Raw genomic sequence first — 27,409 nt, forward strand, 5'->3', positions numbered from 1 at the left:
CTGCACCAGTCTGTTAGCCGCGGCACCTCCTCTATGTCAGCTGACTCGTCGTTCTTGCTGAAAAGGGGAAGTACAACGAGATCTAGTTCTGGATACCCCCCCCCCCCCACCATAAGGAACATCCTCTCCAATGCCCACCTTATCCACTCCTTTCAACGTTCGGTAGTTTCAATGAGATCTCCTGCCCCCACCCCCCGCATTCTTCTAAATTCCAGTGAGTCCAGGCTTAAAGCTGCCAAACGCTCCTGATATGTTAACCCCTTCCTTCCCGGAATCATCCTCGCAAACCTCCTCTGGACTCTCTCCAAAGAAAACACATCCTTTCTGAGATGCAGGGCCCAGAACTGTTGGCAATACTGCAAGTGCGGCTGACTTGTGTCTTATAAAGGCTCAGTGTTATCTGTCCGCTTTTATATTCTATTCCCTTTGAAATGACTAGTGGGGTACCGCAAGGTTCGGTGCTGGGACTGCAGCTATTTACGATATACATTAATGATTTAGATGAAGGGGTTAATCGTAACATTAGCAAATTTGCAGATGTCACAAAGCTGGGTGGCAGTGTGAAATGTCAGGAGGATGTTAGGAGAATGCAGAGTGACTTGGACAGGTTGGGTGAGTGGGCAAATATATGGCAGATGCAGTTTAATGTGGATAAATGTGAGGTTATCCACTTTGGTGGCAAGAACAGGAAGGCAGATTACTATCTGAATGGTGTCGTTAGGAAAAGGGGAAGTACAAAGAGATCTAGGTGTCCTTGTACATCAGTCACGGACAGTAAGCATGCAGGTACAGCAGGCAGTGAAGAAAGCTAATGGCATGCTGGCCTTCATAACAAGAGGAGTTGAGTACAGGAGCAAAGAGGTTCTTTTTCAGCTGGTGAGACCCCACCTAGAGTATTGTGTGCAGTTTTGGTCGCCATATTTAAGGAAGGACATTTTTGCTATTGAGGGATTGCAGCGTGGGTTCACGAGGTTAATTCCCGGAATGGCGGGACTGTCATATGTTGAAAGATTGGAGCGACTGGGCTTGTATACACTGGAATTTAGAAGGATGAGAGGGGATCTGATTGAAACATATAAGATTATTAAGGGTTTGGACACGCTAGAGGCAGGAAACATGTTCCCGATGTTGGGGGAGTCCAGAACCGGAGGCCACAGTTTAAGAATAAGGGGAGGGGCATTTAGAACGGAGTTGAGGAAAAACTTTTTCACCCAGGGAGTTGTGGATTTGTGGAATGCTCTGCCCCAGAAGGTAGTGGAGGCCAAGTCTCTGGATGCTTTCAAGAGAGAGTTAGATAGAGATAGCGGAGCCCAGGCATATGGGGAGAAGGCAGGAACGTGGTACTCATTGGGGATGGACAGCCATGATCACAGTGAATGGCGGTGCTGACTCGAAGCGCCGAATGGCCGACTCCTGCACCTATTGTCTATTGACTTCTGGTTGTGGTTTATTTCATCTGTTTTGGGACTGTGAACGTGCTAAAACATTTTGGGTTGATGTTTGTCAATTTATAGATCAATACATTAATATAGATTTTACTTTTTGTTTTGAAAACATTTCATTAGGGTTTACTAATAATACCAAATCTCATAGTAATCCTTATGCAGATGATACTAAGGTAGGTGGCGTTGTGGATAATGAAGTAGGTTTTCAAAGCTTGCAGAGAGATTTAGGCCAGTTAGAAGAATGGACTGAAAGAGGGCAGATGGAGTTTAATGCTCATAATTGTGAGATGCTACATTTTCGTAGGACTAATCAAAATAGGACAAACAGTGTAAGTGCATTGAGGAATGCAGAGGAACAGAGAGATCTAGGAATAATGGTGCATAGTTCCCTGAAGGTGGAATCTCATGTGGATAGGGTGGTGAAGAAAGCTTTTGGTCTGCTGGCCTTTATAAATCAGAGCATTGAGTATAGGAGTTGGGATGTAATGGTAAAATTGTACAAGGCATTGGTGAGGCCGAATTTGGAGAATTGTGTACAGTTCTGGTCACCGAGTTATAGGAAAGATGTCAACAAAATAGAGTACCGAGGAGATTTACTAGAATGTCACCTGGGTTTCAGCACCTAAGTTACAGAGAAAGGTTGAACAAATTAGGTCTTTATTCTTTGGAGCGTAGAAGGTTGAGGGGGACTTGGTAGAGGCATTTAAAATTACGAGGGGGAAAGATAGAGTTCACGTGGACAGGCTTCTTTCATTGAGAGTAGGGGAGATTCAAACAAGAGGACATGAATTGGGACTTAGCAGGGCAAAAGTTTAAGGGTATCTCGTGGGGGAATTTCTTTACTCAGAGAATGGCAGCTGTGTGGAATGAGCTTCCAGTAGAAGTGGTTTAGGCAAGTTCGAAATTGTCATTTAAAGTAAAATTGGATAGATATGTGGACAGGAAAGGAATGGAGGGTTATGGGCTGAGTGCAGGTCGGTGGGACTAGGTGAGAGTAAGCGTTCGGCAAGGACTAGAAGGCCGAGATGGCCTGTTTCCGTGCTGTAATTATTATAAGAGAAATAATCCTTTCTTTATCACAATTTTTTGGTAATTTACGGCAAATTTTACTATCCATATGTGTGAACACAGCAATAAGAAACCTTCAAAACGATATAACTGACTGGCGACAAGAACTGACAGTTTGAATAATCAGTCCCGTTTCTCACCGTCACCCTGCATCGGGGAACAGATGATTTTAAAATCACACTTCAGGGCCGTGTCCGGGATCGCTGCAGATCCAGGGTCACTGCTGAGGGATTTGTCCATTTAACATCATTATATCGGCCAGGCTGCCGAATGCACCGTCCTCAGCAAAGGGAGCAAAAGGATTCTCTCAGGGGATCATCCCCCCCCACCCCGCGATACCGGTGCCCCAGACTGAGTCCCGGGCCCCCGGGCTCTTCCTGTCTGGGTAATTCCCCGGGGTGTCACGTGGGAGTCTCGAAGGAAGCTGCCTGCCGGACAGCAGGCGGAAACACGTCACTGCGGGACCGCTCCGAGCGATGTACACAGCGCGAGGTCCGAGCCGGTTCCGTTAAAACCGTTGGGAATCAGCCCCGGCGCGCGGCCGTTAAAGACGAGGGCGGGGAGTCGGCCAAATCTCCCCATCCCGCTGGCGGGGATGTTCACACATTCAGATGTTCAGATCCACACTCTCAGTCGGGGTCTGGCTCCCGCTAGAGATCTCAGTTTCTTCCCCCCGGTCCGACTGAACCGATTCCCCCCCAGCCTGAAACAGATGGGAGAATAAAGATGAAATAATGAGATCACACAACAGTGTCAGTAACAGGGGGCCGGGGTTAATGTTTCAACAACACTCACAGACAATTATCACCAGAAAACCCGCGGATCCGCTGATATTATAGCACATTGAACATTAACACAAACACTCACCCGATCCGCCCCAGACTCCGGTGGGTCAGTATGAGCTGGCGGAGAGCGAGGACAGATCGGTCTGTCAGAGAGTTTGATCCCAGGCTCAGCTCCGTCAGTGAAGTGTTTGTACTGAGAGCGGAGACGAGATCCTCGGCCCCAGAATCTGTGAGACCGACTTTGTCCAGCCTGGAGATGAGAGAGAGTGAGGGTGAAGGACACAGAGAGACAGGAGACGGTACAAATTCCCAGTGTTTATCAGTAACACAATTACTGATCACATTAATGTTCAGCCTGGAGATCAGACAGAGTGAGGGTGAAGGACACAGAGAGACAGGAGACGGTACAAATTCCCAGTGTTTATCAGTATAACAATTACTGATCACATTAATGTTCAGCCTGGAGATCAGACAGAGTGAGGGTGAAGGACACAGAGAGACAGGAGACGGTACAAATTCCCAGTGTTTATCAGTAACACTATTACTGATCACATTAATGTTCAGCCTGGAGATCAGACAGAGTGAGGGTGAAGGACACAGAGAGACAGGAGACGGTACAAATTCCCAGTGTTTATCAGTATAACAATTACTGATCACATTAATGTTCAGCCTGGAGATCAGACAGAGTGAGGGTGAAGGACACAGAGAGACAGGAGACGGTACAAATTCCCAGTGTTTATCAGTAACACAATTACTGATCACATTAATGTTCAGCCTGGAGATCAGACAGAGTGAGGGTGAAGGACACAGAGAGACAGGAGACGGTACAAATTCCCAGTGTTTATCAGTATAACAATTACTGATCACATTAATGTTCAGCCTGGAGATCAGACAGAGTGAGGGTGAAGGACACAGAGAGACAGGAGACGGTACAAATTCCCAGTGTTTATCAGTAACACTATTACTGATCACATTAATGTTCAGCCTGGAGATCAGACAGAGTGAGGGTGAAGGACACAGAGAGACAGGAGACGGTACAAATTCCCAGTGTTTATCAGTATAACAATTACTGATCACATTAATGTTCAGCCTGGAGATCAGACAGAGTGAGGGTGAAGGACACAGAGAGACAGGAGACGGTACAAATTCCCAGTGTTTATCAGTAACACAATTACTGATCACATTAATGTTCAGCCTGGAGATCAGACAGAGTGAGGGTGAAGGACACAGAGAGACAGGAGACGGTACAAATTCCCAGTGTTTATCAGTATAACAATTACTGATCACATTAATGTTCAGCCTGGAGATCAGACAGAGTGAGGGTGAAGGACACAGAGAGACAGGAGACGGTACAAATTCCCAGTGTTTATCAGTAACACAATTACTGATCACATTAATGTTCAGCCTGGAGATCAGACAGAGTGAGGGTGAAGGACACAGAGAGACAGGAGACGGTACAAATTCCCAGTGTTTATCAGTATAACAATTACTGATCACATTAATGTTCAGCCTGGAGATCAGACAGAGTGAGGGTGAAGGACACAGAGAGACAGGAGACGGTACAAATTCCCAGTGTTTATCAGTAACACTATTACTGATCACATTAATGTTCAGCCTGGAGATCAGACAGAGTGAGGGTGAAGGACACAGAGAGACAGGAGACGGTACAAATTCCCAGTGTTTATCAGTATAACAATTACTGATCACATTAATGTTCAGCCTGGAGATCAGACAGAGTGAGGGTGAAGGACACAGAGAGACAGGAGACGGTACAAATTCCCAGTGTTTATCAGTAACACAATTACTGATCACATTAATGTTCAGCCTGGAGATCAGACAGAGTGAGGGTGAAGGACACAGAGAGACAGGAGACGGTACAAATTCCCAGTGTTTATCAGTATAACAATTACTGATCACATTAATGTTCAGCCTGGAGATCAGACAGAGTGAGGGTGAAGGACACAGAGAGACAGGAAACGGTACAAATTCCCAGTGTTTATCAGTATAACAATTACTGATCACATTAATGTTCAGCCTGGAGATCAGACAGAGTGAGGGTGAAGGACACAGAGAGACAGGAGACGGTACAAATTCCCAGTGTTTATCAGTATAACAATTACTGATCACATTAATGTTCAGTGTCAGACACCCAGTGACTGTAAACACAATCTCCCACAGTCTGGGACTTACCGCAGTTTCTGTATTTTACACTCCGAGTTCCTCAGAGCCGCAGACACCAGTTTCACTCCTGAATCTCCCAGTTTATTACCACTCAGGTTCAGCTCCGTCAGTGACGGGTTTGTACTGAGAGCGGAGGCGAGATCCTCGGAACCAGAATCTGTGAGACCGACATACCCCAGCCTGGAGATGAGAGAGAGTGAGGGTGAAGGAAACAGAGAGACAGGAAACGGTACAGATCCCCAGTGTTTATCAGTAACACAATTACTGATCACATTAATGTTCAGTGTCAGACACCCAGTGACTGCAAACACAATCTCCCATAGTCTGGTACTTACCGCAGTTTCTGTATTTTACACTCCGTGTTCCCCAGAGCCGCAGACACCAGTTTCACTCCTGAATCCCCCAGTTTATTATCGTTCAGTCTAAACACAAACAGACAAATTAATAAACATAGTGATTAAAACCGTGGGTCTGAGGGCATTTCTCTCACTCGGATATTTCAGGAAACATTAAACCCTTCAGTAATTCACTGATCGTAGATCCCATCACTGTCAATGTCCCTCACTGCCCAGCTCCAATGAATTCACTGAATGTCAGTAATTTCGTCTGTCGGTGTGACCCTGTAAACTCCACATATTCTCTCTCATTCCCTAATGGTTAGAAAAGTGTTCCTGACGTGGGACAGTCGGAAAGGGCAGGTGTGAAGGGGAGAAGTCAAACAGTGAGGAAGATTTGAGAATCGGGAAATGTCGATGGGAGATGCAGGAAGAGACATCACCTAAGGTAAAGGATGGAAAGACACCGAAGGAAGCGGATGTGGAGGAGATATCACACAGGAGGAAGGGGGATGGGGAGAGAGATCCCACAGGAGGAATGGGGTGGTAGAGCGAGATCTCACAAGATGTGGGAGAGAGATCCCAGAGGAGTAAGATGGATGGGGGAGAGATCCCACAGGAGGAAGGGGGATTGGTCAGAGAGATCCCACAGGGCGAATGGGGATGGGGCAGAGTGATCCCATAGGGCGAAGGGGATTGGGAAGAGAGATCCCACAGGAGGAAGGGGGATTGGGAACAGAGATCACACAGGAGGAAGGGAAATGGGGGAGAGAGATCCCACAAGAGGAAGGGGAATGGGGGAGAGAGATCACACAGCAGGATGGGGGATGCGGAGAGATCCCACAGGAGGAAGGGGGATGCGGAGAGATCCCACAAGAGGACGGCGGATGGGGCAGAGATATTCCACAGGACGAAAGGGATTGGGAAGAGTGTATTGACAAGAGTAAGTCGGATGGGGAACAGAGATCCCACAGGAGGAAGGGATGGAGAATAGAGGTGCCACAGGAGGAAGTGGGATGGAGCAGAGAGATCCCACAGGAAGAAGTGGGATGGGGCACAGAAATCCCTGAGGAGGAAGGGGGATGGGGAATAGAGATCCAACACGAGGACGCGGGATGGGGAAAGCAGATCCCACCGGAGGAGATGTATTGGGGGAGAGAAATCAAACAAGTGGAAGGGGGATGGGGGAGAGAGAGATCCCACAGGAGGAAGGGGGTTGGGGTAGAGATATCCCACAGGAGGGAGGGGGATGTGGCAGACAGATCTGTCCGTAGAAAGGGGGATGGGGAAGAGAAATCCCACAGGAGGAATGGATGGAGTATAGAGGTCCCACAGGAGGAAGGGGGATGGGGTATTGAGATCCCACAGGAGGAAGGGTTATGAAGGAGAGAGATCCCGCAGATGGAAGGGGATTGGGAAGGATGAGCCCATAGGAGGAAGGGGGAGTGGGAATGGTGAGCCCAAATGAGGAAGGGGGATGGGGAGGAAAGATCGCACAGGAGAAAGGGGGATGGGGTAGAGATATCCCACCGGAGGGAGGGGGATGTGGCAGACAGATCTGTCCGTAGAAAGGGGGATGGGGAAGAGAAATCCCACAGGAGGAATGGATGTATAGAGGTCCCACAGGAGGAAGGGGGATGGGGTATTGAGATCCCACAGGAGGAAGGGTTATGAAGGAGAGAGATCCCGCAGATGGAAGGGGTTTGGGAAGGGTGAGCCCATAGGAGGAAGGGGGAGTGGGAATGGTGAGCCCAAATGAGGAAGGGGGATGGGGAGGAAAGATCGCACAGGAGAAAGGGGGATGGGGCAGAGAGATCCCACAGGAGGAAGGGGGATTGGCGAGAGAGATCCCACAGGAGGAAGGGGGATGGGGGAGAGAGATCCCACAGGAGGAAGGGGGACGGGGCAGAGAGATCCCACAGGAGGAAGGGGGATTGGCGAGAGAGATCTCACAGGAGGAAGGGGGACGGGGGAGAGAGATCCCACCAGAGGAAGGGGGATTGTGGATAGATCTTATAGGAGGAAGGGGGATGGGGGATTGAGATCCCACAGGAGGAATGCGGAAGGGGACGAGATCCCGAAGAATCGAAGGGGGATTGGGATGAAAAATCCCGCAGGAGGATTCCAAGGGTAAACAATAATCCTACAAGACGGGAGGATGCAGAAACTTTTTGTTCGTGTGTGTTGGGTCTGCACAGAGACCCAGAGGGGATGCGGCCTCGTTCTCTGTGTATCTGGTAGTCAGCGAAGTCACACACGTGGTATGGCAGTGGGAGGACAATCTCACAATGGTATTTCTTTCCTTCTCACTGGGGCAGTTTGCTGACGGTCTCTTGTCCCTCACCGGGAAGGGGGTGTGAATCTCTAACCCACTTCCTGCAGTCAGTGTCGGTCTGGGTGTCAATAACAGCGAGAAGGAACATTGTCAATGGACGTGTCACAGGCAGCGAGAAACACGGCGATTCCTGTGATTTACTACCATTAAACCAATGGTCGTTGTTCACTGATCTGATGAAGTCTCCAACATCCCTTCACAAGGAACCACAGAACCCTCCCGTCCTTGGGGAATTATTGACCGATCCCCTGGGAATTTGTCACAATTCTTCACAATCTGATTTATCACAGTTTAGCCCAAATCACTTTACATTGAAATGACACAATAGAGTTCAGAGTGAGAGATAAATCAAGTTACCTCAACTCCTGGCACTTGTGCAGCCCGGGTCCCATCCGCTGGATTCCTTCACACTCAATGTGGCAGTTCCCCAGGTCGAGGTGTTTTATTGTATCACAGAGTCCGATGGCATGAGACAGGACCGCGCAGTCAATCGGGTTCAACGTCATTCCATGGAATGAAAGTGTTTTCACAGATCCCAGTGCGGCCTGAGTCAGCCCACGATTCTGAGACTCAAACAGGTAGTGCAATGTGTTCAGGAGCCTCCTTTTACCAGCTTCACTGCTCGTGTTTCCACTCTGGCGTTTAACCTCCTCCCTCACCCAGTCAATCACCTGGCAGGTTGTTTGATGAGGAAATCGACCCAGAAACTCCTCCAGGCCCCGAGCTGTCATTGGGTTGGAAAGACCAGCAATAAAACGGAGAAATACCTCAAATCGCCCATCTGTCGTGTTGTGGGCATCAGTGAGGAATTTCAGGATTTCCCCGGGATGTATAGTCAGGAATTGTGCGACTGCAGCTACAAACTCTTGGATGGTGAGGTGTGGGAATGTGTACACCACGCTCCAGGCAGAATCCTCTCTCTCCAAAAGCTCCATCAGGAACACGGACAGGAACTGGGAAGGCTGAAGATTGTAGTTGATCAAATCTCCATCTGTAAACACAATCTTCTTCTCGGACACTCCTCTGAAGGCCATCTGACCAACCCTAAGTAACACATCACGGGGGTTCTCAATCTCACGGCCGTGGTTTTTCAGGATGTTGTAAATATAGTAGGAGTACAGTTGGGTGATGGTCTTGGGAACTCGCTGTGGGTCCCTGACTCTTTGTGTGAAGAAGGGGCCCAGTGCCAGAGCGAGGATCCAGCAGTAGGAGGGGTTGTAGCTCATGGTGTAGAGGATCTCGTTCTCCTTCACATAATTGAAAACAGCTTCGGCCACCGTCTGATCTTCAAAATGTCTGATGAAATATTCTTTCCGTTCCTCATCAACAAATCCCAGGATTTCAGCCCGGACACTGATATTCGCCTTTTCCAATAAATGTAACGCAGTGGGGCGAGTGGTCACCAGCACTGAACACCCTGGGAGCAGCTTGCCCTGGATTAAACTGTACACAATGTCCGACACTTCACACCTCCACTCGGGATCTGGGCACTGGTGCTTGGGTTCTCTATCTCTCCGACTGTTCGCAAAATCGATTTTGTGTTTGAATTCATCTAAACCATCGAATATAAACAGTAATCCCTTTGGGTTCTTCAAGACTTCTCTCAGGATATTCCCAAAGTAAGGATACTGATCCAGAATCAGTTCCTTCAGGTTTATTCGACAGTTAATAATGTTTAAATCTCTGAATTTGAAACTGAAGACAAACTGGAACTGTTGATATATTTTTCCCATGGCCCAGTCATTAACAATCTTTTGTACCATCGTTGTTTTCCCGATCCCCGGGACTCCGGCCACTGCTGCTGAACTCCCAGATTTGGATTTACTCCGGGAAAAGCTGCTCTGGAATAACTGATCAGTACGGATTTTTTCCAGCTGTCTGCGGAGTTGTTTCTCTCTATAATCCTCATGGTCTCTGCCTCTTGCCAGCAGCTCATGTTCCACCAGTGTCCGATCTCGAACAGTAGAAATGACCGTGAACTCAACGTATCGATCAGCCAGCTGGAAAACCTTCACCTTCTCCGTCATCAGGATCGTGTTCACTCTCAGTGTTTCAGTTCGTGTCCGCAGAGTCTCCTTGTGTTTCTGTTGAACATCTTCCATGGGAACAGAGAACATATTCAAAACGTTAAACGGCTCATCTGACAAAGAACTTCTGGTTCTGGTTCTAGTTATTTGTGAAGGTGAACATTCCCCTGATTGCACTTTCTGAGGATGCTTAAACAAGCATCACTCCCCACTAACATCTTAACTACATTCTACAGAGGCGTGGTTGAGAGTGTGCTGACCTTTTGCATCACAACCTGGTACTCCAGCTGCAGTGCTGCCGACAAAAAAGCCTTGCAGGGGGTGGTTAGGGGAGCAGAGGTTATTGGGGTCTCCCTACCTTCTTCCAAGACCTCTTTCAACGTCGATGCCTCCAGAAGACACGGTACATCATTAAAAAAAACCCTCACACCCTCTCCATGAACTGTTTGTTCATCTGCCATCAGGTAAACGTTCCAGGAGCATCAAAACTAAAACCACAAGGCTACTAAACAGCTTCCTCCCACAGGCAGTCAGACTGCTAAATAGCTGCTCTGCTTTGGACACTTTTAACTTGGACCGAACATCTACAACTTGATTTAAAGCGATATGTGGCTGTTGTGTTTTATTACTTATTGTTGTGTTTATTATTTAGTGTTGCGTTTGTTATGTTATGATTGCACTGCTCCTGGGAAACGCTGTCTCATTCTGCCCTGCAGAGCTGATGTACGGTTGGAATGACAATAAAGTTTTTGAATCTTGAATATCCTATTGCAATCCTGACTGCACCTCCATTTACAACAACATTTCACTATATTTAAGGCATTGTTTGACTCATTAACAGACGATGTTAATGTTGATCTGGTGTGGAACTATGGAGAGCAGGACACTGCATTTTGGCCAATCTGCACACTGGGGAGTCACAGGTGTCCACTGCTCTTGCAACAGAACAGGAGCAGTATACGCGGGAAATACTCAAGTCGGGCAGCGTCTGGGGGGGAATCACAGTGAAGTTGCGGATCGATAACCCATCGGAATGACAGGAAAGAAAGTGGGTAGTTTTCAATCGCAGTGATGGAGGATTGGTGGAAAGATGGAATCTCTGTTAATGGAAGAAGCCACAAGGGTCTGTCTCAGTGATGTACATTGTGTCTGTGGGAGAGGGTGGTGAAGTCTTTGCAACTGCTACTCATCAATCTTGCTGTGGGGATGTGGGGTGCTGTCTTAGGAGGCCTCCGTCTGTCAGAGTCGACCATGGATGTCCTGCCCCTGCAAGCCGGGACACTCCGATATGGAGAGGAAGCTTCTGCCGAAGTAGCAAGCTCCCTCTCTCCATGCATCTGATGTACACAAAGGAACGACATAGACTGACACAGCTTGGCACCAGAGGTGTCGCAGGAGATGCCAGTCTGCGTTGAACACCATTTAACACTAACTCAGGGACTCCAGCTCCAGGCTTTCCCACTGGGTTTACTCCCAAACTCTTCCCCATGAGGGGTTACAGTTACAAGGCAGTGGAGTTTTGAGATCAGAGTTTTCTTGTTCCTGGGTGAGCTGCCAATCACAGCCAACAAGCCCCATCTGCCCAAAGTGACTGGTTGTAAGTCACCAGTAACTCACCTCTGCCCCTTCTCCTGTCAGAAGAAACGCTTCCACCGGGATTAGTGGCTAAATCTCACGTGAAGGCCAGGAGCTGGACAGAGGCTACTCGCCACTGGGAGCATTTAATAGGTCGTGGCAGCTCATCCGTACTGTCACCCCCCTCCCCCCCCGGTTATAACAATCTTAAGCAACCGAGGGGCGATGTATTATTGACAATGAATCGGTAAATTGGTTTATTATTGTGACATGCACCACTGTGAAATGGAAAACTTTTCTGCATGCGATCCAAATAGATCATTACATCACATCGGTGCAATGAGGTTGTACAAGGAAAAATGGAACAGAATAGTTCAGGGAAACAGTGTTTCAGTTGCCGATAAAATGCAGTGCAGGCAGACAATAAGGTAGAAGGCCAAAGGATGATTGGGAGATAAGCGTTGAGTTTTTATGGGACTTTGCTCCTAAACTGTAGAATTCAACACCTTAAACTACAGTACTGTGCAGAAGTCTGAGGTGTATATTAGGACTGACACATTCTGTCTTTTGTTTTCTAGTTTGCACTTTATCCCGTTGTGATGCGGTTTGAACGGCATCGTCTGGATGAAAGGTGCTTTATAAATAAGTCATTATTATATTATTATTATTATTATTATTATTATTATTATTATTATTATTATTATTATTATTATTATTATTATTATTATTATTATTATTATTATTATTATTATTATTATCTTAGCCTAAACTGGTAAAACCTGAGGTACAGGCATAGCCAAGCACACACATGACTCAATTGACAGGAGATTTCAGACTATTCTCGTGGTGTATAGTGCAATGGGTTTTTGAAGATTTACACGAGTATCGCCGTGTGGGCCTAATTTATTAATACTATTCTGTAAAGCCTTTAGGATGATACCAGTTATCGATATTACGATTGGGATAAATAATACACTGTTCGTGTTCCATAGTCTTTCATTTTGCCCTTTCAATTCAATATATTTCTGGTATTTTTTTTTACTAATTCATTTCTGTAAGTTATGTGTGTTTGGAATGGCTATATATATTTAAAAGGTTGCTTTTGCTTGTTTATCCTGTAAAATTACATCCGAACACAGATCATATATTATCCTATCTGAAATAATGATCGGACGCAGTATGATATGAAGGACTCTAACTCCAAAAGTGGAAGAGGCTTGTATATTTAGTAAATTATGGGGTTTTTCATCAGTTGTAGTTTAAGCAATGTTTTTGTGAATGTTGTTCGCCATTTTATTTTGCTTGTGCAAGTAATGAGATTCAGTTGAACTACTGCAGGATCTTTTAAAGTAGGATTGTTTGTAGTTTCTCTTATAATTTTCAGCATATATCGTCATGGACCTATTGGTCGTTTATTCTGTATTATTGATAACTACATGTGTCAACAACCTTGTCCTGTATTGCTACAATGATCCCTTCTGTTGCTGGGAAGAAGTCTCCAACTCTGAGACAGGAGCTCGACACTTCCTTGTCGACATCTATGTCAATAGAGCTAATTGTGGATTTCAGAAAAGGCAAGATGAGGGAACACGACACACCAGTCCTCACAGAGGGATTTGATGTGGAAAGAGTGAGCAACTCCAAATTCCTGGCTGTCAATATCTCCGAGTATCTAATCTGGACCCAATATATCGATGCAGCTACAGAGAAGGCACAAGAGTGGCAATATTTCAACAGGAGTTTTCAACATCACTTGAATATTTCTACAGGTGTAACTTGCAGAGCATTGTAACTGTCTGCATCACCGTCTGGTTCACGTGGAACGGAGTAAGGTGCACACTCAACGATTCAGGAGCAACTTCTCCTCTACCATGCAGCTTCCGAATGGACATTGAACCCATCGATACTGCCTCACTAATCTCTTTTTAAATTTCTATTTCTGCACTACTTATTTAGTTTAATATTTCACATAAACACACAGACATGCACAGCTATATATGTTCAACTTCCAGGCCCTGAAGCCACTTCGCTGCTCAGCCAGATCCACCGTCTGACAGGCCACATGTCTCGCATGGACAACTCCAGGTTACCGAAAGCAGTACACTACGGAGAACTCTCTCAGGGCAAGAGAGATCGTGGTGCCCTGCGCAGGAGGTACAAGGGCCAAATTAAGCAGAGGCTCTCTCAGGCAAATATGGAGGTCAACGAGTGGCAGCCGCTGATCCACGGAAAAGCCAAGAATTTTGAGGAACCCAGAAGAGCGACTGCTGAAAAGAAGAGGGGATACAAGAAGATTCCAACTAACCAAGCGCCTGCATCCCAGCTGTCCCTCTGGCCCAACTGCTCCCGAGTCCACAGATTCAGAATTGGCCCCTACCGTCACCAACAATCGTGTCGTCATCCACTACCACCCCACCCCTCACAGACAGACACACACACACACACACACACACACACACACACACACACACACACACACACACACACACCTATTTGGGAAGAGAACAGGATTTAGGGTATGCTTCATGATCATTAATGCTTGGTGGAACCCCGGAATGTCCATGCCCTCAAACCCTTTTGTTCCCCGGATCTGGAGTACCTGGTGCTGCTGTGTAAACCTTTCCGGCTGCCAAGGGAGTTCCCGGCTGTTATTATCACAGCTGTGTAATAACAACATCCCCCATTTGTGTGTTATTGTCACAGAGGGGAGATGATTTCCTTCAGAAATCGGTCAGGGCTTCCCAAACCACAAAATTTGTATCAACAGTCCTGTGTGAACAGCACTTGCCGTGTGACCGACTGCTTACATTGCCGGTGATCAGCAGGAGCTCAAGAAATTCAGCTCCGATCTGTGCAAAGTCATCCAGGCAGCGAAACGACAATACAGAGATCGTATTCAGGCACAGCTCTCCACCAACAACACACACAGCTTATGGCAAGCTCTGCACCCCAATGCAGACTTCAGAGCTAAGTGCAGTGGTGCTGCCAACATCGCTGCCTGTCTCCCAGAGGATCTAAGTCTCTTTACGCTCGGTTCGATATCGCCAACACTGAGACCCCGGGGAGAGCCGACAAAGCGACCTGCACATTGGTCATCACTGAGGCTGAAGTTCGCAGGTGTTTCCAACGAGTGGACAGTCGCAAGCCTGCGGGACCGGACGGCGTCCCAGGGCGGGTACTCAGGATGCGCGCGGCACAACTGGCAGGTGTATCTACGGATATTTTTAATCTCACCCTCTCCTAGTGTAGAGTTCCCTCCTGCTTCAAATCATCCACCATTGTTCCTGTACCTAAAACGACTAAGGCAACATGTCTGAACGTCTGGCGTCCTGTCGCACTCACCTCAATAATAAGCAAATGCTTTGAGAGACTGGTCAAGGACTGCATCTGCAGCTTGTTACCCCCCACACTGGACCCCCTACAATTCACTTACCGACACAACCGATCAACAGATGACACAACAGCCACTGCTCTGCACACCTCCTTAAACATCTGGAGAAGAGGGATGCTTGTGTGAGAATGATGTTATTAGACTACAGTTCAGCATTCAATACCATCATTCCCTCCAGGCTTGACAAGAAGCTCAGAGACCTCGGCCTTCACCCTGCCTTGTGCAGCTGGGTCCTGGACTTCCTGTCAGATCACCAGCAAGTGGTAAGAGTGGGCTCCCTCACCTCTGCCCCTCTGACCCTCAACACAGGAGCCCCTCAGGGCTGTGTCCTAAGCTCCCTCCTTTACTCTCTGTATGCGCATGACTGTGTCGCTACCCACAGCTCCAATCTGCTAGTTAAATTTGCTGAGGATACTATATTTATTGGCCAAATCTCAAATAATAACGAGGCAGCCTACACAGAACAATTCACCACCCTGACACAGTGTTGACAAGAAAACAACTTCTCCCTCAATGTCGCAAAAACAAAGGAGCTGGATGCAATGTTGCAAAGACAAGAGGAATGGAGATAGGCTAACCCCTATTGACATCAATGGATCTGGGTTTGAGAGAGTGAACAGCTTCAAGTTCCTCGGCGTTCACATCACTGAGGATCTCACGTAGACTGTCCACATCAATTGTGTTGTGATAAAAAGGTACAACAGCACCTCTTTCATCTCAGATAGAACCAGAGAACCATAGAACATTACAGCACAGAAACAGGCCTTTTGGCCCTTCTTGGCTGTGCCGAACCATTTTTCTGCTTAGTCCCACTGACCTGCACCTGGCCCATATGCCTCCGTACACCTCTCATCCATATACCTGTCCAAGTTTTTCTTAAATGTCAAAAGTGAGACCGCATTCACCACTTCATCTTGCAGCTCATTCCACACTCCCACCACTCTCTGCGTGAAGAAGCTCCCCTTAATGTTCCCTTTAAACTTTTCCACCTTCACCCTTAACCCATGACCTCTGGGGTGTTTTTCTCCCCTCGCCTCAGTGGAAAAAGTCAGCTTGTATTCCCTCTATCTATACCCATCATAATTTTATACACCTCTATCAAATCACCTCTCATTCTCCTACATGCCAGGGAATAAAGTCCTAACCTATTCAAACTTTCCCTGTAACTCAGTTTCTCAAGTAAACCTTCGTAAACCTTCTCTGCACTCTTTCAACCTTATTAATATCCTTCCTGTAATTAGGTGACCAAAACTGCATACAATACTCCAAATTTGGTCTCAGCAATGTCTTTTACAACCTCACCATTACATTCCAACTCTTGTACTCAGTATTTTGATTTATAAAGGCCAATTTACCAAAAGATCTCTTTACAGCCCTATCTACTAGTGACGCCACCTTTAGGGAATTATGTATCTATACTCCCAGATCCCTCTGTTCTGCTGCCCTCCCCAGTGTCCTAACATTTACCTTGTATGTTCTAACTTGGTTTGACCTTCCAAAGTGCAATACCTCACACGTGTCCGCATTAAACTCCATCTGCCGTTTTTCAGCCCATTCCTCCAACTGGTCCAAATCCCTCTGCAAGCTTTGAAAATTTTCCTCACTGTCCACTACACCTCCAATCTTTGTATCATCAGTGAATTTGCTGATCCAATTTGCCAGATTCTCATCCAGATCATTGAGATAGATGACAAATAACAATAGACCCAGCACTGATCCCCGTGACACATCACTAGTCACAGGCCTCCACTCAGAGTAGCAATCCTCCACTACCACTCTCTGGCTTCTTCCATTGAGCCAATATCTAATCCAAATTACTATCTTTCCATGTATACCTAGCGACTGAATCTTCCTAACTGCCCTCCCATGCGGGACCTTCTCAAAGGCCTTACTGAAGTCCATGTAGACAACATCCACTGCTTTCCTTTCATCCACTTTCCGGGTAACCTCCTCGATAAACACTAATATATTGGTTAAACGTAACCTACATGAGCTATTCTCCAATCCTCTGGCACCCGATTAACGGATATCGACATAATATTCAAGCCAGGGCCACTGCAATTTCAAAATTAGTCTCCTTCAAGGTCCGAGGGAATACCCTGTCAGGTCCCGGGGATTTATCTACTCTGATTTGCCTCAAATCGCAAGCACCTCCTCCTCTTTAATCTGTATAAGTTCCATGACCTCCCTACTTGTTTGCCTTGTTTCTATAGACTCCAATCCTGTTTCCTTAGGAAATACAGATTCAAAATACCCATTTAATATCTCTCACATTTATTTTGGTTCCATACAGAGCCGACCATTCTGATCTTCAAGAGGACCAATTTTATCCCTTACTATCCTTTTGCTCTTATCATACCTGTAGAAGCTCCTAAAATTATCGTTCACCCTGACTGCCAAAGCAAACTCATGTCTTCTTTTAGCCATCCTGATTTCTTTCTTAAGTATTTTCTTACTCTTTTTATACTCCTCAAGCATCTTACTTCCTCCCTGTTGCTATACCTGTTATACATCTCTCTTCTTCTTTATCAGAGTTCCAATATCCCTCGATAGCCAAGGCTCCTTATTCTTATTCATTTTGCCTTTAACCCTGACAGGAACATACAAACTCTGCACTCTCAAAATTTCTCCTTTGAAGGAGAATCAATCACATCCTTGCCTGAGAACAACCTGTCCCAATCTACGACTTTTAGATCCCTTCTCATTTCTTCAAATTTGGCCCTTTTCAGGTTTAGAACGTCAACCTGAGGACCAGATCTATCTTTATCCCTGATCAAGGTGAAACTAATGTTGTTATGATCACTGGAACGGAAGTGTTCCCCTACAGACACTTCCGTCACCTGCCCTAACTCATTTCCTGATAGGAGATCTAATATTGCATCCTCCCTAGTTGGTACATCTATATATTGATTTAGAAAACTTTCCTGAACACATTTTACAAACTCTAACCCATCTAGACGTTTAACAGTATGGGAGTCCCAATCAATGTGTGGAAAATGAAAATCCTCTACAATCACAGATTTCTGTCTCCGGCAACAAACCATCCGGGAGTCTCTGTCACAACCACAGTATCTCCAGTCTGTACCCCTGACTATGGAGTACCCTATCACTACCACTCTCCTCTTCCTCCTCCCTCCATTCTGCACTGCAGAAACAGACTCAGAGCCAGAGATCTGGCTGCCGCAGCTTGTCCCAGGTCAGCCTCCCCCCCAACAGTATCCAAATTGGTATAACTATTCTGGAGGGGAATGGCCACGTAAGAACCCTGCATTAACTGCCCTTTCCCCATCACTCGCCTGACGGTAACCCAATTACCTGTGCCCTGTTTCTTAGGTGTAACTACCTCCCGGAAGCTACTATTTATAAACTACTCAGTCTTTCGAATGATCCGGAGGTCATCCTGCTCCTGCTCCAGTTCCCTAACGCGGTCTGTTAGGAGCTGCAGCTGGATGCGCTTCTTGCAGGGATCGTTGTCAGGGACACTGGAGGTCTCCCTGACTTCCCACATCCTGCAAGAGGAGTATTCCAACATCTTGCCTGGCATATTCTCTTGTCTGAACAAAAAAAAGGAAAACAGAAAAACAGATGGTTGAGATGGTTGAGGATGTTTGGGATGGGCTCCGAAATGCTAACGATTTCCTATCGGGGCACAATTTTGTGCATCCTGACTGGCTGCATCACTGCCTGGTATGGGAACTGTACTTCTGTCAATCGTAGGACTGTGCTGCGGACAGCCCAGTGCATCTGTAGGTGTGAACCTGCTACTGCTAAGGTCATTTCAGAGATAGGGGGTGAAAAGTGCCCGAAGGATCATTCTGAACCCAAGTCTCACCAAGCACAAACTGTTCCAGCTGCTACCATCCGGGAATTGGTACCGCAGCGTAAAAGCCAGGACCAACAGTCTCCGTGACAGCTTCTTCCACCAGACCATCAGACTGATTAATTCACGCTGATACAATTCTATTTCCACAATTGTATACATAAATACAGACTCACTGCACACACTTTACCGTAATCGTGCTGCTGGCGCTGAAAAACAATTTTCACGACATGTGTCCATGATATTAACCCTGATCCTGAAAATTTTTATCTGGCTGGTTGTCTCATTTTTTTAGATCTGTTATTCATCATCCTCATACTGTCCTCCTTCATATCAATCTGATTGCGCTCCAGTGCACATGGTGTTTTCCAGAAATTGTTATTTAACTTATTGCATATTTTCCAGATCTGTTTCAGAGTAGCATATTTTACCAAAATTATACATCAATATGGGCACAGTGAGTGTTTACTACCTTCGTTATATTTTTACTGTTCACCTCTGTTTGGCAGATTTTCTTGATCCTTGATGCAAATTCAAAGTTTGTTCAGCCTTGCAGTGAATTCAGATTTTCGTCAGCCTTGAAGTAAATTTTGTTGGAAGGTTTTCCTTTATCACACGATGATCTATTTTCTTTGCTTATTGATATCCTAAATATCCGTTTCATATTCTGTTGCATTGCATCCCGATACTCTGTTTGATATTCTACCGGCTCTATTGCACCTTTCTTTATGTTTAATCATGTTCTGTACTTTCCTAGTCTAAAGTTCATGCTAATATATTTGGAAATTTGTTCCAGTATTTGAATTGTTTGTTTCAGCTTTATTGATGCAAGAGCAAATAATTTCAAATCATCAATGTATAGCTGTGTCAAGGTATAATTCATATTTTTTTCTGATTAGATACCTGATTTTTGTCTGTTTCAGTAAATTATGAGTGGGCTTATAGCTAGACAAAACCGCAGTGGGCTTAGTGAGTCGTTCTGGAAAATACCTCCATTTATTTTGATAGTGGTCATTGTTCCCCTATGGTTGTTACTGGGACGATTATTTTACGCGAATGCTTCATCAGTTGTAGAAATTTCACAAGTATTGTATGAATTTTATATATATTTGGAACCTCTTAAACACACAAGGAACGGAAACAGATGTGTTTTTTTTTGATTGGCAATATAACACTGAAAGTTTTCTGCTTTCCACAGGGTTTGAAATAGAATTACATAATCTATACTCTGTTGTTCAAACCGGACCGGTATTCTGTCTGCTCTTCTGTGAGTATATTGTGGTTATCTAAGTTGTTATCTGAGTTGTTATTAGTTACGAGATGTACGATGCTATAATTTTAGATATAAAATTGTCTTATTATTATTAAGAGCCAATAATAACATAGTAGGTGACCATTTAGTAGTCTTATAAATGCAGAATAAAGCTGTCGTTGAGGCTGGTGGTACATACTTTCAGCCTTTTATATGTCCTGCCTCATGGGAGTATGACAGAGAGGATGTATGAAGTGGTTTGGGGTTCAGCAGCAAGGCTTTGGTTCGGGTTTGTGTCTTGCCAGCTTGATTGAGTTCCTCCAGGAGGTGACAAAGGTGATGGATGCAGTTACACATGGAAATTGTCTACTTGTATATTGGTAGAGTGTCTGACAAAGTCCCACATGGGAGGCTCATACAGAATATTAACATGCTTGAGAACTGTGGGGAATTGTCCTGTCTGCCGGGGACAAACTGGGAGAAATGTCTTGGCTGGCGGGTGGTGAATCTGTGAAATTATTGTCATAGACGGCTGAGGAAGACTCTTCATTGGATATATTTAAAATGCAGGTCGGTATGTTCCTGATTAGGAAGAGCGTCAACGTTTACTGGGATAATGGGGTAGAGAGGAATTGAAGAGCAAATTCACTGAGCCGAATGGCTTAATTCTGCTACTAGGTCTTATGGTTTTAGGGAGCATCTGGAGTATTGCGTTCACTTCTGATTGTCCAGCTCTTGGAAGGATTGGAGAGGGTGCAGAACAGGTTCATCAGGATGTTGCCTGGGTTCGGTGACATGTGCTACAAGTAGAGGTTTGAGAAACTTGGTTTGTTTATTCTGGAGTGAGAATAGAGATCAGACTGAGGTGTACAAGTTTGAGAGATAAGAGTTTGGGTCGACAGCCTGTATTTTGTTTGTTATTTTTTACATATGACTGGTGTCTAATACGAGAGGGTATTTGGTTAAGGTGAGATGGTGTAAATTTACAGCAATTGTGGTTAGTTTTTTAAAAGAGTTCTGGGTGCCTGGAATTTACTGTCTGGGTCAACATGGCTTTGTGAAGGGAAGGTCGTGCCTCACGAGGCTAATTGAGTTTTTTGAAGAGGTAACAAAAAGCAATTGATGAAGGTACGGTAGTAGATGTGGTCTACATGGATTTTAGGAAGGCATTTGACAAGGTCCCTCATGACAGACTCATCCAGAAATTCATGAGGCACGGGATAGGTGGAACCTTGGCTGTTTGGATAAATAATTGGCTTCCAGGATGAAAGCAGAGAGTCGTAGTGGAAGGAAAGTATTCTGCCTGGAAGTCGGTGACTAGTGGAGTGCCGCAGTGATCTGTCCTGGGACCCCTGCTATTTGTGATTTTTACAAATGACCTGGATGTAGAGGTGGAAGAATGGGTGAGTGGAATTTGTGGATGACATGGTACATACCTTGTCATCTTGTCGAAGGTTACAAGAAGATATAGACAGGGTGCAGATTTGGGCAGAAAAGTGGCAGATGGGGTTCAATCCGGATAAGTGTGAGGTGATGCATTTTGGAAGTACATACCAGAATGCTGACTACAAGTTTAATCTTTGGTTACTTAAGAGTGTGGATGAACAGAGGGACCTAGGGGTTCAAAACCATACATCCCTTAAGGTCGCTGCACGGGTTGACAGGATAGTTAAGAACTCCTATGGGATGTTAGGCTTCATTAATAGGGGGATTGAGTTCAAGAGTAGAGAGGCCAAGTTGCAAATCTACAAATCTCTGGTGAGACCGCACTTAGAGTATTGTGTTCAATTCCGGTCACCTCATTATAGGAAGGATGTGGAAGCTATGGAGAGGGTGCAGAGGAGATTTACCAGGATGTTGCCTGGTTTGGAGAACAAGTCATGTGAAGCAAGGTTAGCAGAGCTGGGACTTTTCTCTTTGGAGCGTAGAAGGATGAGAGGGCACTTGATAGAATTCTAAAGAATTATGAGAGGCAGAGATAGGGTGGATTGCTGGAGCCTGTTCCCCAGGCACCAATGGTCAATAATATAAGAAAGGATACCAAAGTATATTTTTTTCTTTCCCGGTTATATAAAGAGTGAAAAAAGGGAGAGAGTCGATATCGGACAACTAGAAACTGCTGTTGTAGTTGCAGTGACGGGTGAAAAGGAAATGCCAGACAAACTCTGTCCAAGTCACTGGCAGAATTCCAAAAGGCAAAGAATATCAGCGAACAGAATTGTGTGTAGTGCTATTACAAAGCAAAAGGGGCTTGAAAGATGAACGTTCAGAAGATAGAAAAGTCACCTGGACTGGGTCCTACAGTGTATCAGGAGCCTGCCTAGGGTGTGTTGGGATTCCCAGAGCGTTAGGACCTGGAGTGAAGGCTTCAGCAGAACCAACAGCTGGATTAATAGAAAATATATTATAGAATATTCAGGCTGCAAAGAAAGATTCGTTGAATTGTTACTTGAATCCAGAGATCAGCGAATGATTAATGGCGAATTTTGATTCCCAGGTTTTGCCAAGTCACAGACTAACACTTGAGAGGTGGTTTGAACTGTGCATTTGATCACTCACCTATCAGCTGTGTGGGTAATTCAGATAAACCCTGGCCGATGTTGAAGTATTCCTGTGGATCAGGACCTGTTTAAATATGAAAAAAAAATCCATGGAAGCAGAGCTAAAATAATTAAAATAACTAAAATGTTTATCTCAATGTGCCTTTGTGTTCAGTGCGTGGTTTTAACATACCGAGTTCCTGTATTTCCCTCAGTATTCTGTCCAACTTCGGTAACTCAGTCCTCCGCATCAGAAAGGATTTCCACATCGCCCTCCGGGCCCGGGAGCCTTTGCCATTCACCAGACTGAGGAAGAGTCTGGAACTCTCTGCCCGGTTTCCCTTCTCTGTCAGTTCAGTGACTTTCTACAAAAGGAAACAATGGGCTTATTGTGGAGCAGACAGACAGACATGGAGAATGTGCAGGAAAGTATCTGTTCATGGCACCAGTAGCTTCAGAACAGATGCAGTCACTGGGCTGCTGCCTCATCCTCTCTGGGTTCAGTCATTAACAGAGAAACAGTAACTGAAGGAAATTCTAAATCAATAGTGTGTAAGAATAAGGATTTACTGACACCCTGCAGTAGATGCAATGTGATTAATTTCCTTGATCTGTCAATGTGCAGCATTACATCAACAAGATGTGACAACAAGAACGGGAGAGAGGGGAGAGAGAGAGCAAAAGCAAATGGATGGCGGGCATCACTGAATCGTGGCTGACAAAAGTTTATAGTTGGCTGCTTAAATCCAAGGATAAATATTGAATCGAAAGGATACGCAGGTAGGTGAAAGTGTTGGGTCGAGGCTGCTGTCATTAAAAAATGAAAAGTCCTGAGAAAGAGGTGATATCGGATAAGATAATGAGGATGTTAAGAAAATGCGTAGGTAAAATGACCCTGATGGAAATTATACACAGGCGTGTTAACAGTAGCCAGGATGTTGGCTACAAATTACAACGGGGGAGAGAAGAGGCATTGAAAAAGGTCAATGCTAAAGTTGTCACGGGGAGTTTCAATACGCAGGTAGCTTTGAAAAATCAGGTCGGTGCTGAATCCCAAGTGAGGGAATTTATAGAATGCCTATGAGATGGCTTTTGAGAGAAGCCTATGATTGAGCCCACCACAGGAAAGGCGGATCTGGATTCTCTGTTGTGAATTGAACCAGATTTGATTAAGGAGCTTCAGCTGAATAAACCCTTAAGAGGCACTGATCATAAAATAGCAAAACTCAGCCAGCAGGTTGAAAGGGAGAAAGTAAAGTTAGAGGTATCACTGCGACACGAGAATAAAGGAATTACCTCGGCATGAGAGAGGAGCTGGGCAATAATAAATTCGGAAGTGACACTAACAGGGACAATGGCAGAGCAGGAATGGCTGAAGTTTCTCGGAGGACAAATGATCACAAAGATGAAGAATTATTCTAAAGGGAGGATGATCAACCGTGGCTGACGAGGTAGTCAAAGCAGCACAAAAGCAAAGGTGAGGGCAAGATTTGTCTGACTGCCAGGAAGCACAGAATGGGAACAAATAGGGCTTTCTCTGGTCGAATGTTGGTGACCAGTGGTGTTCTGCAGTGGTTGGTTTTGGGACAGTTTCTTTTTCCGTTATGTCAATGATTTGTAGGCTTTATGGCCATTATTGTAGGCATTACGAAGATATGGGGAGGAGGGGAAGTGTCGAGAAAGCAGGGATTTCGCGGCAGGACATGGACCTATGAATAAATGGACACATCAGTGGCAATTGAAATGTAGTATAGTGAGGTATATGGCCATATACTTCAGCAGAAATAATGAAGACGTAGACTATTTTTGAATCTGTGAGTAAATTCAAAAATCGGAGTTGTAAAGAGTCTCTGGAGACCTGGTGCAGGATTCCGTGCAGTTTGAGTCTGTGTTAGGAAAGGCAAATACAATGCTAGCATTCATTTCGAGAGGATCAGAATATAAGAACAAGCACTGGCCAGACCGCACTCGCATATTTTGATCCCCTGATCAGAGAAAATATGTGATGGCATTGTGAAAAATCCAGAGAGGAATCTAAACGAACAGAACCAGTGATATTAAACCAGATTTTGATGGGAATGGATCCTGGATGCACCGGTAATAGCCGGAGTGTGAGAGGATGAGGGGGAATCTAATTGTAACCTGCGGAATATCGAAAGACATTGAGAGGACGTTTCTAAGTGGGGGAATCTAGAACCAGACGGAACAGCCTCAGAGTAGAGGGACGTCCATTTGGAACAGAAATGAGGATATTATTTAGCCTAGGTGTAGTGAATCTGCAGAATCCATTGGAACTGACAGCTGTGGAGACCAGGTCATTGAGTATATTTAAAACAGAGGTTGGTATCTTCTTGACTTGTCAGGTGAGCAAAGTTCACTGGGGGAAGGCAGGAGAATGGGGTTGAGAGGGATAGTAAATGACTCATGATGTAATGGCGGAGCAGAATCGATGGGCCTAATGGCCAATTGTGCTCTGATACCTTATGGTCTCATGATGTATAAAGACAGAAGAAGATTAAGAATGTCAGTTCGGCTATCTTATAATGGAGATGGTTACTGCCTGGCACTCATACCGTAAAATGGTAATGACTTCCTGAATGCAGGCATGGGTTTCCTGATTAACTGAGGAATTATGAACAAAACATTGAATAGTCTTCAAGCAACATACACCTATGATAGGATTAAGGTAACTGATTATGGATGGCCTTAGAATATTGCTCTGAGAAATAAGAGAGGCAGCGTTTAAGGGTAAGCACAACATTGTGGACCGAAGGGCCTGTACTGAAATAAATCAACATACTTCCCCGATGGCCCACTGCACTGTAAAATAATCCTTCAGTTTCACTGCTACCAGGTCTGAGGAGCTACAGTTGTGAAAGAAATTTAACCAGTAAAGCAGACGTCTCCAGATGATGAATTTATAGATCAGCATCATATTTACAGATTACCTCTTGCCTGTGTTTGGATAATGCCTGCGTGATTCATTACAGACAGCGCCAATGAATCCCAACGAGAACAGAGTTACTCACGGGTGTAACACACTTGATTTTCTAATACCACTCATGGCTGAATAGGTCAGATCTAGGACAAGACAATCACTGTTTGTGAGCTCCAAGGAGAGTGACCTGAAATGCTGTGTCCCTGTCTCTCATTAGTCAGATATTCAGCAAGATAGCAGATTTTTTTTTGTTTGCCCCTTCCCTTTCAGGAAATCCTATTGATCTTCTTCCCTTTCAGGACAACCTGTTGATTTTTTGGGATCATGGGATATCAGCAAGTCACCAGATTTATTTTAGGTTTTGTGCTTTCTTCTGCCCTTTTAGATCAAACTATTGATGTTTGTGGTCATAAGATATCAGCTTCGTGCGTGATTTTTCACATCCAATCAATCTCTGAGTTTTTCGAGGAAATTACCAGGAAAAGGGATGAAGGCAAGGTTGTGGATATTGTCTACATGGACTTCAGCGCGGTATTTTACAAGGTCCCGTATAGGAGTTTGGTCTAGAAGATTCAGTTGCTTAGCATTCAAGAAAAAGTAGTAAACTGGATTAGACACTAACTTTATGTAAATAATCCGGAGTGTCACTATAGACTGTTGCATTTCTGTTTGGTGCCTGTATCTCGTGCAGTGTCACTGGGATCGGTGCTGTTCTTGTTGTTGTTTGTCATCCATACCAATGATCTGGATGAAATTGCGGTTAACAGCATCAGCAAATTTGCTGATGACTCCAACATTGGGAAGGAGCAGTGGACAAAGAAGAAGATTACACGAGCTTTCTGTGAGGTCTGGACCAACTGGAGAATGGACGTAAAAGGGGCCGATATAATTTAATGCAGACAGGTGCAAGATGTTGCACTTTGGATGGACCAATCAGGGTAGATCTTACAGAGAGACTGGCAGAGCAAAGTGATCGGGAATACAGGTGCATAAGCCATTGAAAGTGGCGGAAAATGTTGCTAGTCTCTGAAAGAAAGTTTGTTAGCGCATTAACCTTGGTAAATGAAAATATCATGTATGATATGATGTTGTATAAGACGTTGGAGAGGTCTAATTTGGATATTATGTGCAATTATGTGCATCTGTCCTGCAGGACAGATGGAAATAAGTTTGAAAGCGTACAGAAAAAAAAAAAAACATTACAAGGATCTTACCTGGACTGGAAGACCTAAATTATAAGAAAAGAGTGAACTGATTAAGACTTTATTCATTGGAGCATGAAAGACTGAGCGGAGATTTGACAGAAGTGTGCCCAATTACATTGGGATACAGATAGGATAAATGCATGCAGGCATTTTGTACTGAGTTAAAGAGGTACTACAACAAGAGGTTATCAGTAAAGGGTGAAAGGTGAAAAGTTCAAAGGGTACAAAGGTGAAACCTGTTTACTCAGAGGGTGGTGAGAGTGCAAAACTAGCTAGCAGTGCAAGTAGTGCAAATGGTGAAGAGAATTCTGAGTAGATGCTTGCGTAAAGAGCGTATAGAGCGCCATGGCCCGGTGCAGGTCAATGGGAATAAGTAGATTCTGTAGTCTGGCATGGAATAGATGGGCCAAAAGGCCTGTTTCTGTACTGTACTTTGCTGCGACTATGACAAGTCAGCCACACATTGTTTGGGATCTCACGGAGCCAAGACAAGCTGTGGTTAGCTGGTTTCC

The 27,409-nt window shown here is 45.1% G+C and overlaps 1 protein-coding gene and 1 long non-coding RNA gene across 2 annotated transcripts in view; one reads left to right on the forward strand and one right to left on the reverse strand.

The window, feature by feature from the left end:
• Positions 1 to 217: 217 nt before the first annotated feature.
• The window catches only part of LOC132390306 (NACHT, LRR and PYD domains-containing protein 3-like), a 45,192-nt gene continuing 18,000 nt past the window's right edge, over positions 218 to 27,409 (reverse strand). The window contains exons 6-12 of the mRNA XM_059962923.1: positions 22,948 to 23,119; positions 22,774 to 22,839; positions 8,507 to 10,244; positions 5,815 to 5,901; positions 5,489 to 5,659; positions 3,381 to 3,548; positions 218 to 3,216 (exon numbers count right to left, since the gene is read on the reverse strand). Of these exons, the coding sequence (XP_059818906.1) occupies positions 3,129 to 3,216; positions 3,381 to 3,548; positions 5,489 to 5,659; positions 5,815 to 5,901; positions 8,507 to 10,244; positions 22,774 to 22,839; positions 22,948 to 23,119 (2,490 nt within the window). The 3' untranslated portion in view covers positions 218 to 3,128. The remainder of the gene's footprint in view (positions 3,217 to 3,380; positions 3,549 to 5,488; positions 5,660 to 5,814; positions 5,902 to 8,506; positions 10,245 to 22,773; positions 22,840 to 22,947; positions 23,120 to 27,409) is intronic.
• LOC132390307 (uncharacterized) lies at positions 12,328 to 26,226 on the forward strand. Its single transcript, XR_009510859.1, has 3 exons — positions 12,328 to 12,382; positions 23,380 to 23,534; positions 25,745 to 26,226. It is a non-coding gene; the product is annotated as an uncharacterized LOC132390307 (long non-coding RNA).

The sequence above is a fragment of the Hypanus sabinus genome, unplaced genomic scaffold (genome assembly GCF_030144855.1).
Source record: "Hypanus sabinus isolate sHypSab1 unplaced genomic scaffold, sHypSab1.hap1 scaffold_852, whole genome shotgun sequence".
NCBI lineage: Eukaryota > Metazoa > Chordata > Chondrichthyes > Myliobatiformes > Dasyatidae > Hypanus > Hypanus sabinus.